Source organism: Hyperoodon ampullatus (genome assembly GCF_949752795.1).
Source record: "Hyperoodon ampullatus genome assembly, chromosome: 5".
In the NCBI taxonomy this organism is placed as follows: Eukaryota; Metazoa; Chordata; class Mammalia; order Artiodactyla; family Ziphiidae; genus Hyperoodon; species Hyperoodon ampullatus.
The window spans coordinates 34,430,777-34,449,858 of record NC_136918.1 but is presented as its reverse complement, the minus strand read 5'-3'; the positions used below and the strand labels follow the sequence as shown (position 1 = coordinate 34,449,858).

At 36.3% G+C, this 19,082-nt stretch overlaps 1 protein-coding gene across 3 annotated transcripts in view; it reads left to right on the top strand.

Annotated features, from left to right (window-relative positions):
• FYTTD1 (forty-two-three domain containing 1) overlaps positions 1-19,082 on the top strand; it is a gene marked incomplete at both ends in the record, with an annotated part of 31,216 nt that continues 12,134 nt past the window's right edge. For all 3 annotated transcript variants that reach the window (XM_079704634.1, XM_079704633.1, XM_079704632.1), the window contains 3 exons: positions 1-103; positions 4,777-4,905; positions 13,446-13,594. In XM_079704634.1, coding sequence (XP_079560760.1) covers positions 1-103; positions 4,777-4,905; positions 13,446-13,594 — 381 coding nt within the window. The remainder of the gene's footprint in view (positions 104-4,776; positions 4,906-13,445; positions 13,595-19,082) is intronic.

Sequence of the window (19,082 nt, the reverse complement as noted above, 5' to 3'; positions counted from 1 at the left end):
ATGAACCGGTTTGGTACCCGGTTAATGGGAGCCACCGCGACCCCGCCGCCGCCGCCGAAAGCCCGCAGCAATGAAAACCTGGACAAAATTGATATGTCTTTGGGTGAGGAGCCGAGTCGCACCGAGTTGGAGTGGGAGGAGGTGTGGGTGGAACCAAGTACCGCGGTTTGTGGGGGAAGGGGCGGTTGGCCGCAGTTGTCGATGGAGTTTTCTTACGGGTGGGTGGAACCAAGCGGGGGCCGGTGGGGACGTGGGGAGCGCTTTCTGGAGTCAGGATCGCGCCCGAGGGCCTCGGGCGTCTCCTCGGCGGGGCTGTATCTGAGGGGACGGGGGGCGCTTCGGGCCGGGAGGTTGGGAAGGCAGAGGAGTGCGGACCCTGTTTCCGCCACCCCTCAAAGGGGAGCCACCGCTCGCGGGTGACCCCGGCTCTTTGTGAGGAAAACTCCGCGGGTTTCACCTCAGGTTTGTGCGCGGTGGGCGTTATTGGGGGGCGAGGGCAAGGGTCGGACGGAGCCGTCCGGTCTGAGGAAGCTTTTCGAGAGCCCGGCGGGTTCGGTTAAATCCGTGGTTCCCGAGAAGGGCTGGCTGGGCGTTTTATGCGCCCGGGCCTGCGCCTGGCGCCGCACAGAAGCGTCAGGACGCCCCGAGAGTTGACCGTTTCTGACGGGCCCCAGACGGCCGGGCCACCGCGGGACCGGGGCGCTTGACAGAAAGAAAAGATAGTTAGGAAGGACTTCGTGGGATGGTAGTGTATTAGGCGGTGCCTAGAAAAGCACAGTCTCCTCATCGAGTCCTTCAAGCTAGCAAATTAGAAAAAATCGAAGCGAAAACCGAAGGAGGGTTTACGTGGGTTGATGGGAAGCCAAGTAAAGCATAGGATCTAAAAGAGTGGGGTGGTTTGGTGACGATTAGGTAAAAAGCAGGGAGATTGGCGATTCAATTAAAAATTCAGACCTAACACCACTGAGGGACTAGTCTCTGTTTGGCTTGGTTGGTTTAAAAGTAATTACGTTTTTGTCGGGATTCAGGTTTTGGTATTATATGTGGTTACTCTGCCTGAGGCCTTCAATTTTTCGGATATTTGAAAAGTACCCGACTAGGGGATACAGAGGTGTAACTTTTCCGAGGACGATATTTTTCTTTTTTGTTGTGGTTTTTCTGCAAGTTCGTAGTCAAAAGTCAAGAACTCTTGGTTTCTGTGTTTGTCTTAAGTTAGAACCCAAGATGTGAATTAAGCAAATCATCCGAAATCATAGGTTTGGCCTCAAGTCTTGCCTTACTGCTAGTCAGTAGTGACCTCTAAAGAAATGAGAAATCTTTTGAATTAAAGCCAAGAAAAAATATAATAATGAATATTTATTGAGTGCTTACTACTTGCCAAGCACTGGACTAAGCATTTTATATGTGTTAAATTATCCCGATAATAACCCTATGAGGTACTTACTCCTAAATGATAAAGAACATGCATGGAATCCCAAATCCCAGACTGTCTCAGTTCAAGTCCTGCTTCTGCCACTTATTAGCCATTTGATCTTGGGCAAATTGCTTCTCAGTGCCTCATCTGTAAAAAGGTGAGACACTACCTCAGAGGGTTGCTGTAAGTATTAAATAAGTCAATAGGCATATGTAAACTGCTCAGAACAGTACCTGGTACACAGTAAGCACCACATTTACATATATACACACACATACTATATAAGCCGTTGTTGTTATTCCCATTTTACAGAACCTGAGGCATAGAGAAATTAAATAACTTGCCCACAGTCATACAGGAAGTAAGTGATGGAGTCAGGATTTCAGTCTGGTTCTAGGGCACCAAGCTCTAGATGTAGGAAGTGTTAACCATGTAATGTCATAAGCATTACATTTCTTAAGTTTCTAAGTTTTTTGTATGTATTTTGTTCAGTGATTAGGATGTTCAAATGAAGAAAACTGAGGGATAATTCTCTTTGAAGATAGAAATGAAGTGCAGCAGATAGCTAAAAGAGAGATTGGTCTCTCTTCTCCCTTTAGAACATACAGCATTCTGTCAGGTGCCCTTTTTTTTTTTTTTTTTTTTAGGTGCCTTGTTTTGTTTTAGTGAGAATTTTACAGAGATGTGATGAAGAGATAGGTATTTTAGGCAATTATTATGCTTTGTGAATATCCCATTTCATCCAGTGTGCATAAGTTTTAGAATCTAATTTTTTGTTTTGTTTTTAATTGTGGCTGTATCAGGTTTATGTGAATATTCATATGGAATTATCTACCAAGGTTACCAATAGCTGGCCTCATTGTGGCTCAATTTCTTAATTTTTTAAAAAAATATTTCTTTCTCTCTTTCTTTGGCTGTGCCAGGTCTTAGTTGCGGCACGCAGGGTCTTCGTTGCTGTGTGCCAGATCTTTAGTTGCGGCATGCGGGAATCTTTTAGTTGTGGCATGCGGGCTCTTAGTTGCGTCCTGAGGGATCTAGTTCCCTGACCAAGGATGGAGCCCGGGTTCCCTGCATTGGGAACGCAGAGTCTTAACCGCTGGACCACCAGGGAAGTCCCTCAGTATCTTAGTTTGAAAATGGGTATTACAATAGTTATTTCATAGAATTATTGTGAGAATTGAATGAATACATGTTTTCAGAACAATCCTATTAGTCCTCAGTTACTACTATTACTGTTGTTGTTATCGCATGTATACCCCTAGTTTTTTATAAAAGTAGCTCATAGTGGATTTTTTTTTTTCTTTCTGATACCTACCCCGTCTACTCCTTGATTAGGAGAAAGCCATTATCTTCTTTTAGATTGGAAGAATCCTCTCTGTCATGGTAGCTCCATTTAACTTGAGGATTTAGATAATAAAATGTTTAAATAGAAAACATAATTTTATGTTTTAAAAGTTTATTAAAAGTTTATAAAATTAAAGTTTATTATTAATGTTTATTAAGTAGCTTTGCTACTTTTAATTTTTAGTTATGTTTATACTCTATAATGCTCTGTTTTTAAATCAGCCTGGTTAGTCAAAATTATACTCTGCCTTTTTTTATTTTGTGGTTCCCCGGGCCAAGTTCATTTTTGGGGGGTAGTCTAATGGCTCTGAGATCTCAGACTTCTGGTGAAGAATAAGTAGCACCCTGTTAGAGGAAAGTAGTGTTTTGAAAGTGGTGTCTAACTATTCCCTTTCTGCTTACTGAGAATTTAACATGTTCATGGCTCTGATATTTGTGAAATCTTTGTATTTTGTAAAAAACTGTTTTTGAGTGTCTAACTTTGATGAACTTTTTTGTAGCTGAAGGATGGATCTCAAGATAGCAAACTACTTTGAAGGGATTTGAATTATTTTCTATGAATATTTAAATGTAGTTTAGAGTCTTAAAGATTAGAGATTGGTGCACCGCAACGAAGAGTAGCCCCCACTTGCAGCAACTAGAGAAAGCCCACAAGCAGCCACGAAGACCCACTGCAGACATAAATAAATAAATAAATAAATAAATAAATAAATAAATAAATATTTAAAAAGATAAGAGATTAGTGAGGTAGAGTAGTAATATATGAGAAAGGATCTCTGTAATCTATATTTCCTTCTTTGACTTCAGAAAAGACTAGTTATATTGATATAGTTGTTAGATTATTTGTATTTAGAGTAGTTTGAAAAAAACAACTGAGGTTAGTTTTGTTAATTTTATTAAGAAGTTGTTGACATTCAATTTATTTGGTTTATTTACTGTATTTTCAATCAGCAAAATTAATATTGGAGTTCGAACTTTGGAGAAAGTGTTTGGATATTCTTAAATGAGTATTTTTTGTCTTCTAGTAATCTCCTTTAAACAGACGTAAATAGGGATCTGGAGTACATTTAGTTCTATGATCTTCACATTGTTCTGTTGTGGTATTAGAGCAATGTGATGTTTGTGAATTACCTTGGGACGGTCTGGAAGTGTTTTGGGAAATAATGAGACTTAGAGAGAACAGTGTAGAGGGAATTCCCTGGTGTCCAGTGGTTAGGACTCCACACTTCCACTGCAGAGGGCACGGGTTCGATCCCTGGTCATCGGGGAACTAAGATCCTACAATCCTGCATGCCACGCAGCACGGCCAAAAAAAAGAGAGAGAGAGAACAGTGTAGAAAGAAAAATAAGGTAAGCCTGAATTGCTTTGCTAAATGAGCAAAGAACCAATAGTATTTTCTTTTTGTACTATACCTTTATTATGGTACTTGTTTAATTTTTTGTTTACTATTTACATGTCTGTTTCCATCATTAATTTTAAACTTACTGAGAATAGGGATCATATTTTACTTCTGTTTGTTTCTGTTACAGCACAGCTTACCACATATATTCATTGCACATAGTATATACTCAATAAATATTTGCTGAATTGAGGTGAACTTAGAAATTTAGTCTTTGAATAATTTATGTTTTGACTGCCAATGGTTTTATTGAAAGGTGGTCATCTTTAAAAACTGGAGACTTCTGTGATTATGGAAAGTAAGTATGAGTAATTTTTGTAAACAGGTTTTTGCTTATTTATATTTATTAGGGAAAGAAATACTATGAATAACAGAAATCTTCATTAGTTGGTAGCTCTGCTTTGGGCTATTGACTTGAACTTTTCCTACAAAGCTGTTGTTCATTGCTCCAAATATATTGGCTGATTTGAGCTTTTATGTTCATATCATTATTATCCTCTTATCAAAGTGCTTTCAAAGTAGAAAAGAAGTTAGGGACGTAGGAAATCTATCAACTAGAAAATGAGACTGAGTCATTAAGTTAAAGTGAAGGTAATCATCACATTTCGTCTATCACAGATGATATCATCAAATTGAATCGAAAGGAAGGAAAGAAACAGAATTTCCCAAGACTAAATAGAAGACTCCAGCAAAGTGGTGCCCGGCAATTCAGGATGAGAGTAAGATGGGGAATTCAACAGAATTCTGGTAAGTTTTGCAAGTAAGCTTTAATAAAGAGCCGTTATTTGTGGGTTCATAATATACTACCTTTGATACATACTTAAAGCATAGAGGAAGTATATCAGGACTCTTTGTGATTTGTCTTTTTCCTTCTCTCAGGGTTGTTTTTTTTTTTTGCGGTACGCGGGCCTCTCACTGCTGTGGCCTCTCCCGTTGCGGAGCACAGGCTCCGGACGCACAGGCTCAGCGGCCACGGCTCACAGGCCCAGTCGCTCCGTGGCATGTGGGATCCTCCCGGACTGGGGCACGAACCCATGTCCCCTGCATCGGCAGGCGGACTCCCAACCACTGCGCCACCAGGGAAGCCCCTCAGGGTTTTGTTTAATCTTACAATCTGGTAAAAATTCAGGTTTCCTTAAATAGGTGATAACACTATTTCTTAAAAACATTAAGTCATTTTAAAGTAACCTCAGTATATAAAGTCTTTATTATATTTGGGACTATAGGTTTATGAAGGATTTTACATATCATGAAGTCTTAATCTCCTTCACAGTTAGAGGTTTGTCTGATGGATGACTATGTAACTCCAGCTTAAATATATTCAGTGAAAGAGCATACCACCTCACAACGTAACTTATTCCATTATTGGAGACAGAAAATTCTAGAAAATTCTCTTAATTTGAATTAAATCATGCCTTCCTGTTAATTCTGTAGAGTTATAGGAAACAGGTTTCTATATGAAAACCTTTTATAAATATGTGGAGACTACTATTCTGCATAGAAAATGACCTCTAGATTATTTATCTTATCATCCAGGACCTTTAGGATTTGTTAAATCCTCCAGAGGTAACACAGAATTGAATGCTTTAGATATGGTGTAATGATCTTGGAGCTCTACATATACAGTTATTTTTGGTAATCTAGAAGCTTATTTATTTATAACATTTTGTTCCAAAATGGACTTAAGGCAGTAACTGAATACTATTAATTATATGTGACTCATTAACTTTTTTAGCAGTTACAGCAACATTTTAGAATAAACATTTGTTCAGATTTTTAAAACTCCAAATCTTTTTTACACATGTGAAAAAATGTTTGATAAACTTATTCCTAAGTTGATTTTTATCCTATATGTTAAAAAACGTAGAAAATGATCTCCAATAGGTTGAACATAATCAATCCTATGTTTAACAGCTAATATGCCAGCATATCCTCAACATATGCCTGTAACTAAGATTAGACCCTGCAGAAGAATTTATTCTTCCCTAGTAATTTCTTGGATAGCTGAACCCAAATAAGTAAATCTTGTAATAGGTATTTAGCTATAGAAAATTAATATTTAATTCCAGTGATTTATGTTTAAAGGTTTCTTATAAATGTTACTCAACATACCATATTTTATATATGATTTGTTTTTAAATAATTTTAGAGTTCATAGAAGCCAGAAATATATTTATTTATGCTAATCGTTTGTTAAATACCTGATAAATGCTCTGAACTGACCAGGTTGTCAGAATATGTAAAGATGTACTCTTTTACTTCAAGGAATTTCTAGTAACAGAGATAAGGTAGAAAACATAGAGTTGAGAAATATCATAAGAGAAATTCTGATTGTACTACAGGATTTTAGATAGGGATTTTGTCCTAAGAAAATTGGTGGTGATTTAATGGGTAAGGTGAAATAGGATCTGATTCATGAAGGATCAGAAAAGCTTTCCTTTTACAGGGGTTATAATCTGAGCCTTGAGTTAAATGATACCCAGCGGCAGCTTAGGATCTTCTAAGATTTAAATTGTGCTTGTATGTTCTCCACTTACATGTGTCAGGGCCTAAAATAGAACAGCTCCTGCTGTCACTGAATGTTCAGAGAGGTATGGGATTTTCTTAAGCTCTGATTGGTTTGGAAAAGTTCAGATTTCCACGTTATAATGTCAGTGAGGATGTTAGCTTGAGGTAAGGGAATAAGTAGCACAGAGAGCCCTTAGCAAATACTCATTTATTTATTTATTTTAAATTTATTTATTTATTTATTTGGCTGCGCCGGTTCTTAGTTGCAGCACGCCGGATCTTCTTTGCCGTGTGCAGGATCTTTAGTCGTGGCATGCAGGCTTGTAGTTGTGGCATGCGAGACCTAGTTTCCCTGACCAGGAGTCGAACCCCGGCCCCCTGCATTGGGAGTGTAGAGCTTTAACTGCTGGACCACCAGAGGAGTCCCTCAATAATTTATTTTTGCCAGCTGAACAAATAAGTGAATAGAGTCTTACTAATTCTGTACCTGAAATATAATTTAGTCATTCAATACATACTTGTACAAACAACCTAAATGTCTTTCAGGGATGGAATACTATACAACAGCAGTTCTCAAAGTGCTGTCCAGAGATCCTGGGGAATCCCCAAGACTCAAGGGGTTCACATGGTCAGAACTATTTCTATAATAATACTAAGACATTGTGTTTTCAGTCTTATTCTCTCATGAATGTACAGTGGACTTTGCAAAGTCTATATGACATGTGATAAATAAAACAGATTGGAAGCAGAAGTGGAAATGAGAATCTAGCTATCTCCTATTAAGCCACACACTAAAGGGATTTGCAAAAATGCAAATCAATGCTACTCTTCCTATTAGATATTTTTGTTTGTTTAGGAATACAGTAGTTATTTTTCATTAAAAATGTTATTTGCCCTACATGTTGTGAGTTTATTGTTGTTTTAATAAAATAACAAATAGTTTTTAAATGTCTTAGTTTTCATTTGTAGTTTGGTAAATAACAGTAAACATAAACCCTATATATCAGAAATACCAGAAACAAAAACTCTTTGTGGTCCTCAATAATTTTTAAGAGTATAAAGAGGTCCTGAGACCAAAAAGTTTGAGGATGCTATTTCTTTTAGAGGTAGAAGAGACAGAGAAATAGTTGTATGCTGCTTTGAAAGGAGCCAGTAATATGATTGCATACACTCTGTGATATGATATTTCCCAGAAAATCCCTCAAATCTTCGTGTAAGTGATCAGACTACAGAAATTATTTAGGCAGCTTGATGTGTGTGTGAAAGAAATTCATGAAGGGATTGGGCTAATGATTCAAAGGAAAGATGAAAATTCCTGCGTCTAGTTTTAGTTGTTCTCAACATTGGTTGCATCTGTGGAGCTTTATAAGTTAGACTGATGCTCTGGCTGCACTCCATTGCTACTGAACCAGAATCTGCAGAAGTAGGGCCTGGGTTTTTTTGGTTTTTTTTTTTTAAGCTCCATGTGTCCTTCTCATACATGGCTAGTAGTGTTAAACTGCTGATCTAGTGGAACTGAAAATGTGAAAGGACCTTCATAGAGGTAGTAGTTGAAGTAATGAGAATGAAGGTACTCTAGAAAGACGAGAACTTTCTAAAGGGGCTAAATGGATGAAAACCAAGAAAAGACTATTGCATGAAACATGACAATGACAGCGTGAAAAATACAACCATTGCTAAAACTGAGATAGAGCTAGTGAAGTTTGTTCAAAGATAGAAAAGGAGGAAGGAGTAAGGGATGGTCTAGGCTTGTTAGAAGGTAGAGGATAAGAAGCCATTGGAAAGAAAGAAATAAAAGATGTTAGAACGGGTGATGAGTATGGGAACAATGACTGTAACAGTCAGAAATAGAAGGCACCCAGGAATAGAATTCTATCCCATACTTGTCCCCTTTTATTCTTGTTTTTTTTTAATTTTATGGAAGTACAGTTGATTTACAATGTTGTGTTAATTGCTTCTGTACAGCAAAGTGACTCAGTTATAGATGGATAAATTCTTTTTCATATTCTTTCCATTATGGTTTATTATAGGATATTGAATATAGTTCCCTGTGCTATACAATAGGACCTTGTTGTTTATCCATCCTATATATATACTAGTTTGTATCTGCTAATCCCAAACTCCCAATCCTTCCCTTTCCCTCCCCTTTTATTCTTGTTAATGAGATTTTCTCATGAGTCTTTCTCGTCTATGCCTCAAACTTTGGTATAATAATGGATTCCTCCTCTCTTTAAACTTTCTCTTTGTTCTACTAATTCATTCATTCTTTTGGAATACGTTCAAATTTCTTTGTTCCTTTCCCAGTCCCTTATCATGTTGTGTTTGAGTGTTGCGGTAGCATCTGAAATGGTTTCACTGCCTTCTCTCTCTTTCTTCCATTCGGTATAAGAGACTGCTTCTAGACTGATATAATCAGATCATGAATTCGGTGACCCCCCCCCAGTTCCCTTTCAAGTACAGTCTTTTTGATCTTTACTGGCGTGTTAGTTTCTGCTTTATAACAAAGTGAATCAGCTATGCATATACGTATGTCCCCATATCTCTTCCCTCTTGCATCTCCCTCCCTCCCACCCTCCCCATCCCACCCCTCTAGGTGGTCACAAAGCACCGAGCTGATCTCCCTGTGCTATGCGGCTGCTTCCCACTAGCCATCTATTTTACATTTGGTAGTGTATATATGTCCATGCCACTCTCTCACTTTGTCCCAGCTTACCCTTCCCCCTCCCCATGTTCTCCAGTCCATTCTCTAGGTCTGCATCTTTATTCCTGTCCTGCCCCTAGGTTCTTCAGAACCACTTTTTTAAGATTCCATATATATGTGTTAGCACACAGTATTTGTTTTTCTCTTTCTGACTTACGTCAGTCTGTATGACAGTCTCTAGGTCCAACCACCTCACTACAAATAACTCAATTTCGTTTCTTTTTATGGCTGAGTAATATTCCATTGTATGTATGTGCCACATCTTCTTTATCCATTCATCTGTCGATGGACACTTAGGTTGCTTCCATGTCCTGGCTATTGTAAATAGAGCTGCAGTGAACATTGTGGTACATGACTCTTTTTGAATTATGGTTTTCTCAGAGTATATGCCCAGTAGTGGGATTTCTGGATTGTATGGTAGTTCTGTTTTTAGTTTTTTTAAGGAACCTCCACACTGTTCTCCATAGTGGCTGTATCAATTTACATTCCCACCAACAGTGCAAGAGGGTTCCCTTTTCTCCACACCCTCTCCAGCATTTATTGTTTGTAGATTTTTTGATGATGGCCATTCTGACTGGTGTGAGGTGATACCTCATTGTAGTTTTCCATTCACTTCTTATCGTTTTCTCTAGACTGTCTCTCAAATCACTGTGGTTGCCCATGTCTTTGTACTTGTCACTTTATGCCTCTCTCCCTATTCACATCTTGCCTGTTTTGTAATACTTAGCTCAGAGCCTGCTTTTTCTGTCATAGCTGTGTTTTTCTCTTTGGAAATGCACCATAGATTATATTCTGCCTTTTATTATTCTTTAATTTTTCTATATAACAGTTTGGAAAATGTTCAGTTTTTCGAGCCACACAAACTTGCACTTAGATCATGGCTCTGCCATTTTCTAACTGTGCCCTCTGGGTAGTCACTGTTCTTCGCCTCACTTTGCTCACTTGCAAAATTGAGATATTAGCATCAGTTTCATCAAGTGCTCATTTAAATTAAGGTACTCAGAACAGTGCCTAGCACAGTGGTAGCTGCTTCATTATTTAATACAAATAAAAATAGCATGTAGTTGTAGATCTAATTTGAATATACAGGTTTCCCCAACATGCTTAATCTTCGTTTGGTTGCAATTCTAGAAGGGAATCACACATAGAGCAGCAATAATTTGATCCTAATATTAAAAAAAATAGTATCTTTATTGCTTTTTTGCTGATTATAAAAGGAATAAAATCAGCACCTTTAATACTGAGGCAGAGCACCCAAAAAGGGGACAAATCTACAAGCACTCCCTACCACACTGAGCTGCCGTGCTGGTGGAATTCACTGGGAAGTGATCTATAGGGGTGATGCAGCTTGAATTCACTGGAGGATGAGCAGGGCCAGAATTAGAGTGATGCCTAGGACTAGATCTAGATAGATACCGAGGGCCTAAAATTTAAAGTGTCACTCATTCTCAGATTTTATGCCCTAGGCGCCTCTCTTGCCTCACCATAGTCTCAGTTTTCAGGGGAGGGATGATGAGTGCCACTGGGTGTCCTATGCCACAGGAGCAAGCCTTGAGGTGCACACTGGAACTTGGAAGAAAAGCTCCTTCTTTTTCTAGAGTCCCTCCAGTGCCCTCTGCTGACAAAGCTTAACATCGTGCCAGCTGGTAAGAGAAATGTTCCAGTAACAGAAGCGGGACAGTAAAGAGTGAATTGGGAGCTGAAAGGCAATAAATTGGTAAATGGTTCAACCATCATAACATAACAGGTTTTTCTAACTGTCTAGTTGAATTCTGGTCTCAAAGTAGGTACGCCACAAAAAAGCATTATGGAATTGGATAAATTCAACAGTGACATATACATGATTATGGCTTAAGAGATTCATCACACACAGTCCTGAGAAATTCTACAGTAAACTATTTTAACTTGGTTTAGTTTGACTATGAAACAGGTTGGTAGACTTGTTACCACATTGCAGGTGTATAGTATTATACAGGATTCCATTCTAAAGACATTCCCCCCCAAATTAGAATTAAGATAAGCATGCCCAATATCACAATTGTTACTTAGCATAGTTCTTTGGAATTTCTGGCCATTGCATTAAGAAGTAAAAGAATTTGAGGTATAATTATTGGATGGAAGAAGGTAGTATCATTTGTGGGTAATATGATTGCCACTCAGAAATCCCAAGAAAATAATTTGAAAGACTATTAGAACTAATAAGTGAATTCAGTGGAATGGCTGATTAAAAGGTATTAATTAAAACCTCAGTAGCTTTCTGTAATCCCAAGAATGACAATATGAAGATTATTAATAGATAAGGGATCTTTTTTTGTGATTGACAACAAATGTATAAAATACCTAGTAATAAGCTTAACAAGAAATGTGCAGGACCTATGGGAGGAAAAGCTTGAAACTTTACTGAGCCAATTTAGTGACAGAAGAAGACTTGAATAAGTGGAAAGATGTAACGTGATCCTGAATATTGTAAAATGTCAATTCTTGATAAATTAATTATAAATTTAAAGTAATTCTTCTATCAAAGCATCAAAGGAAATTAGAACTTGACCCTAGAAAACTGGTTTATGAACATGATAGTTTGTGAATGGAAGAATACAGACAGTCAAAAAACCCATGGAAAGTGTTCATTATTACTAGTAAACTATCAAATACAAGTTTTTTTTTTATCTCAAACGCTAAATGATAAAGATTAAAAAGAATAATATTCAAAGTTGTCAATGATACGGAAAAAGTGGCACCCTTATGTTCCTGGGAATATAAATAAATATAGTCGTTCTGGAGGGGATTTTTTACAATATGAATCAAAATTCTTTAGAATTTGCTTTACTCTTTGATACAGCATTTTGATCTTTGGAAATTTATATATTGACGAAATATCATGGATGTGTATAAAAATGTTATCTGTAGTGTTATTGCAATGTTATCTATAATAGTGTAACATTAGAAGTAACTAAAATGATTAGTATGAATATTAAAGACATAGGATTAATATTCACAATACAGTATTAATGTAGACTACAAAGTAGTATATGGAGTAGTGAAATGTGGTTGCTGGAAGATTGACTGAGTCCATTTTCTGGGCACATGGTACTACAAAATTGTGAATTACCTCATGCGATAGTCTTTTGAGTTGCTTAAAAACAGTTGAAACTAAAAGTGTTAATTTGAAATGTATGTATACAAGTAAAAGACTAGAAAAATATATAAAATGTTAGTAGTTGTTGTCTCTAAGTGGTGGGCTAATGGTGGTGGCTTTTATATTCTTATTTGTACTTCATATGTTTTTAAGATTTCTGTACTGAGCACGTTTACTTTTTCATAATTAGAAAATAAGTATTTAAATAGGTAAGATACATAATGGAAAAGCAAAGTCAGTAATGTCATATGCCACAGAGATTAAAATATATATCCATTGGAGTTCACTGCAGACTTTAGCAAAAGCAGTTTGAATATAATAAGACTGAAAACAAAGAAGCCAGATTGCAACATCGTAAGAAAATAGGAGATGAGATAGTGGTTCCACTCTGGATCAGTGCCATCCAACAAATAAAATGTGAGCCACATATTAATAATATATTTTATTTAACGCAGTACATCTAAAATATTCTAACATATGATTAATATAAAATTATTAATGAAATATTATACATTCTTTTGTTACATCTCAATTCAGACTACTCATATTTCAAGTACTTAATAACCACATGTGGTTAGTGGCTACCATGCTGCACAGGGTAAGTTGAGACTGTTCTGTTTGTTGAGAAAGTAATGCCAAAGAGAGGATAGCTGGGGGGAAATGTGAGAATCCTCTAGTCCGTTGCAGTTCATTACAGCAGCAGAACCCTTTCCAGTGCAGCTTATTGCCTCTTTAAATATGAAATATTTTATGTAATTTTAAAGAAGTGTATATAAATGGTAATATAATAATAAAAATATAAGAAATATTATATGAATAATAATAAATGAAAAAAACTCTCATATCCTCCACCCTACTTAAGAAATAGAGTATCCTGTGACCTGTGTGCCACTCAGTTGCAGTCTTAGATTGATTTTTTTTTTTTTTCCTCCTCTCCTCCAGGTTTTGGTAAGAATAGTCTGAGCCGTAGAGGAAGAGTGATGCCTGGAAAGAGACGTCCTTATGGAGTTATCACTGGCCTTGCAGCTAGAAAAGCAACTGGAATTCGAAAAGGAATTAGTCCTATGAATCGACCACCTCTAAGTGACAAGGTAGGATAATGGCTAATCCTGAGTCAGAAACTCTTTTCTTTACAAATGAATCTGTATTCAAAACAGAAACAGACTCAACAGACATAGAAAACAAACTTACAGTTACCAAAGGGGATGGGGAGGGGGGAGGGATAAATTAGGAGTATGGGATTGACAGATACAAACTACTATATGTGAAATAGATAAGCAACAAGGATTTACTGTATTATCACAGGGAACTATATTCAGCATCTTATAATAACCTATAATGGAAAATAATCTGAAATATATATATATTTATGACTGAATCACTTCGCTCTACACCTGAAACGAACACAATATGTAAATCAACCATACTTCAATTTAAAAAAAGAAAGAAACCCTTTTCCTTTATTCGTACTAATATTTCTGTTAATGAGCTTGAGAGAGCATTTTATTTGAATATTTTGGGTTTTTTAAATATAGTACTTTGGGGCTTATATACAAAATTCAATAATTAAATAAAAATTATTGTCATTCATGAAGAATACCTAAATTTCCACATTCTGAAATATAAAATTTTTTTTACAGGTTCTTGACTTTCCCTGTGTGTGTGTGTGTCTGTGTGTGTGTGTCTGCAGTTTTTAACAGGTTATTGATGTATAATTTTATACTATAAAATTCATTTGTTTTAAGTGTACAACTCAGTGAATTTTAGAAAATTTACAGAGTTGAACAATCATCACAGTAATTAATTTTAGATCATTTCTATCACTCTAAAAAAAAAATCTCAAGTCCATTCATAGTCATACCGTGTGATATGCCCCAGGCAACCACTAATCTACTTGCTGTAGATATTTTATAAATTTGCCTTTCTGGCATATTTCATATACAGGCATACCTTGTTTTATTGTACTTCACTTTATTGTGCTTCACAGATACTGCGTCTTTTTAGAAATAGAATATTTTTGGCAACCCTGCACTGAGCAAGTCTGTTGGTGCCGTTGTTCCAACAGCATTTGCTCACTTTGTGTCTCTGTGTCACATTTTGGTAATTCTCGCAATATTTCAAACTTTTTCATCATTATATTTGTTACGGTTATCAGTGATCTTTGATGGTATTATTGCAAAAAGATCACAACTCGCTGAAGTCTGAGATGATGCGTAGCATTTTTTAGCAATAAAGCATTTTTAGATTAAGGTATGTACGTAGTTTTTTTAGGCATAATGCTGTGGCACACTTAATAGGCTACAATATAGCATAAATATAAATTTTTATATGTAGTGGGAAACCAAAAATTCATGTGACTCACTTTATTGCGATATTTGCTTTATTGCAGTGGTCTGGAACCAAATCCCCAGTAACTCCGAGGTATGCCTGTAAATGGAATCATACGATAGTATGTGGGCTGGCATTCAGCCATAATACTTTTGAGGTTCATCATGTTGTAGCATGTCTCAGTACTTCATCTCTTTTTATTAGTGAATAATATTTCATTGTATGGATATTTTGTTTACCCATTCACCAGTTGATGGACGACATTTTGGTTTTTTCCACTTTTTTGGGTATTGTGAATATGTTGCTGTGAACATTGCCTGTAAGTCTGTATGGACACAGGTTTTCACTTCTCTTGGGCGGATACCTATCTCCCCTAGTTGATACTTTTAATTAGAGTTACAATTATTTACCCACCATAAATTAACTACTTTTCAAATCTTAACTGAATTTTTAATTACATCTCAATGAGTAATTTTTGAATTGGCTGTATAAAGCATTACTTAAAATAGTTTCACAAATGGTTTTTCTTTAACTTCTTATGTTTAGTAAGTCTGAGCCACCAAGGAATTTAATGTTCCACCCTGCTGTTTTTTAACCCCTTTTGTTTCTCTGATTATGAAAGTAATACATATTTTAATACAAAAATTCAGGACATTCATTTCTTAAATTGTCTTAAGTATCTGTATTCTGGTTAACCACAACTGTCTTCACCCCTTATCTTTTCAATTCTGCTATCACCAGCAGCTATTCTCTAAAACTTTATTACAGAACTTGCTCCAGTAAAAATTTTAAGTTACCACATGTGGTAGTCTTTTGAGTTGTTTAAAAATAGTGAAAATTGAAAGAGAATGTGCTGAATGGTAAGATCTTTTTATTTAAAGTTTGAATGATTTTGGAAAAGGTATGGTTTGAAATTTGCTGTTTCTTAAGAACCTTTCTCTCAACCTGAATACAGATTAATGTCTCAAGAGAATCGACTGTGGTACTTGGGAAGCAGATCATTTTCTGGCAGTTTAGAAAATTTCTTTTTACATATAAGTAACTTACACCATCCTTTTCTATTCATTAAACAAATTACCTAAGTAAGTTAATTGTCCTTGAATTGCTGCATATACTTAGAAATTCTATACCTTAAAAAAAAGTCCTGACCACAATTAGACATTTTGTTACTTTTTCTCTTCCTTTCCACAGTTTATATGAATTAGTGAGATTTTATTTCAATAAAAATGTACATTTTCTTACCTATGAAGTGAATTACTAAGTGGGAAAGATAGCACACTCATTTACATTACTAGTATTTACTGAGAGAGCATATGGCTGTGCCTGGAGGGGAATGGTTGTCTCTAAGAATGAATTTTCTTTTGTTTAGAGAAAGTCAGCTTAAAATATCTGCCAAGTAAAAGTTCGTAAGGGATTCTTCTACTGGAATATATAACCTTGTCAATGTCAATACTGTAACTTTTCTATTTTAGGTTCACAGTTTCCTAAAACTGAGGGTGTGTTATGTTTTGTAGAACTTTTAACTTGACTAATAATACTAAACCATTTAGTACTTCTGTGAACTTAAAAATTTTTTTGTTTTTGCTGCATATATAGCAGTTACCTTCTGCTAATGGGTAGTTTTGATCTTTTGTCTGATTTTGACATTTTATAAATACCTTATCTTCATACTATGGAATTCTATTCAGCAATAAAAAAGGAATAAATGTTAATGCGCAAGACAGTGTGGGTACATCTCAAAATATCATGCTAAGCAAAAGAACACAAACACAAAACACTATGGACTATGATTCTGTTGATTTGAAATTGTAGAAAAGGCTAAACTATAGTGACAGATCAGTCACTGCCTGGGGTTAGAGTCAGGTGGGGGAAGGAAATTGACTGCAAGGGGGCACAGGGAAACTTTTAAGGGTGAGGGTACTCTTTTATATCTTGATTATGATGTGGTTGCATGATTACATGTAATTACCCAACTTCATCAAACTGTACACTTAAAATTTTATTGTATGTAAATATTACTTTAATAAAATAGCATTAAAAATAAACTACCTTAATTTCTTTCCTTCAAGGAATAATTTTTTATCTCAAAATTCTGTAAGAAAAACTTATCCTTAGGTATTTTTTGTAAACACTTTTATACACATGTACAAACCTTAGATTCATGGAACACAAATTCCCCATATATTAATGGATTGTTAAAGTTCTTGTCCATGTATTCATCATTTAATTCATGTTGACTGAATGCTCAGTATGTCCTAGACGCAAGGGATTCTGCAGTAACTCAATAGAAAATCCCTGTCTTCATGGAGAACTCAAATAAATATTAAATAATTTATCACACAAATAACTATATGATTATAATATGGCAGGTAATTTGAAGGAAAACAACATGTGACAGTAGCATCATAGAAGGAACTTTTACATTTACCTATAAAATGAGCCTTGGTATTTTTATTAAAGACAAAATACAAAGCTCGGAATGGGCCATCATTAGTCTGATTTCATAGCATTTCTTCTGTACTCTTAATATTCTTTATTCCTCCATTTACTTATTTTCCAAACATTCATGAAAACGAAGACTATCGTAATTTTTGTGGTTTTTAGTCAGTCGATATTTATGGGATACTTCTCATATTCTTTTTTTTTTTTTTTTAACTTTTATTGGAGTATAGTTGCGTTACAACGTTGTGTTAGTTTCTGCTGTACAGTAAAGTGAATCAGTTACAGGTATACATATCTCCACTGTTTTTTAGATTTCCTTCCCGTTTAGGTCACCACAGATCACTGAGTCCAGATGTCTCTGTGCTAAACAGTAGGTTCTCATTAGTTATTTGTTTTATACTTAGTGGTATATATATGTCAATCCCAATCTCCCAATTCGTCCCATTCCCCCCTTCCCCTCCTTGGTAACCATAAGTTTGTTCTCTACATCTGGACTCTATTTCTGCTTTGCCGATAAGTTCATCTGTACCATTCTTCTAGATTCCACATATAAGAGATTTTTTTTTTCTTTGTTTTTTTTTTTTTTTTTTTTGCGGTACGCGGGCCTCTCACCGCCGCGGCCTCTCCCGTTGCGGAGCACAGGCTCTGGATGTGCAAGCTCAGTGGCCATGGCTCACGGGCCCAGCCGCTCCGCGGCATGTGGGATGCTCCCGGACCGGGGCACGAACCCATGTCCCCTGCATCGGCAGGCGGACTCCCAACCACTGCGCCACCAGGGAAGCCCATAAGAGATATTATATGATGTTTGTTTTTCTCTTTCTGACTCACTTCACTCTGTATGACAGTCTCTGGGTCTACCCATGTCTCTGCAAATGGCACTATTTCATTCCTTTTTATGGCTGAGTAATATTCTATTGTATATATATAGCACATCTTCTTTATCCATTCCTCTGTCAATGGACATTTACGTTGATTCCGTGTCCTGGCTATTGTAAATAGAGCTGCAGTGAACATTGTGGTACATGACTCTTTTTGAATTATGGCTTTCTCAGGTTATATACCCAGTAGTGGGATTGCTGGGTCGTATGGTAGTTCTATTTTTCGTTTTTTAAGGAACCTCCATACTGTTGTCCATAGTGGCTGTATCAATTTACATTCCCACCAACAGTGCAAGAGGGGTCCCTTCTCTCCACACCTGCTCCAGCATTTATTGTTTGTAGATTTTTTGATGATGGCCATTCTGACTGGTGTGAGGTGATACCTCATTGTAGTTTTGATTTGCACTTCTCTAATAATTTGCGATGTTGAGCATCTTTTCATGTGCTTTTTGGCCATCTGTATATCTTCTTTGGAGAATGTCTATTTAGATCTTCCCCCCATTTATTGATTGGGTTATTTTTTTGATATTGAGCTGCATGAGCTGTTTGTATATTTTGGAGATTAATCCTTTGTCAGATTCTCAAAATATAAGAGAATCCAGATTAAATAAAAGATATAGTCCATATTGTCAGAGACTTTAGAAAGGGCTTCATGGGAAATATGGAAACCTGAATTAGGCTTTAATGATGGACTGAATTTATATATGTAGAGGGAGAAAAAGTGGACATTTCATGTGCTTATTTTCTATGACATTGAATTTTCTTAATTCTTGTTTTTCTACTCAGACTTCTTTGCTATCACAACCTCCCTTTTTCCTTCTCACACATTTGTTTTGGATCTTGGCTGTCTTATCTCTTCACTTGATATCAAAATCATATTTATATAAAAGATTCCCTAATTTACATTTCTGGCTCTCTAGAGGGTTCTTCT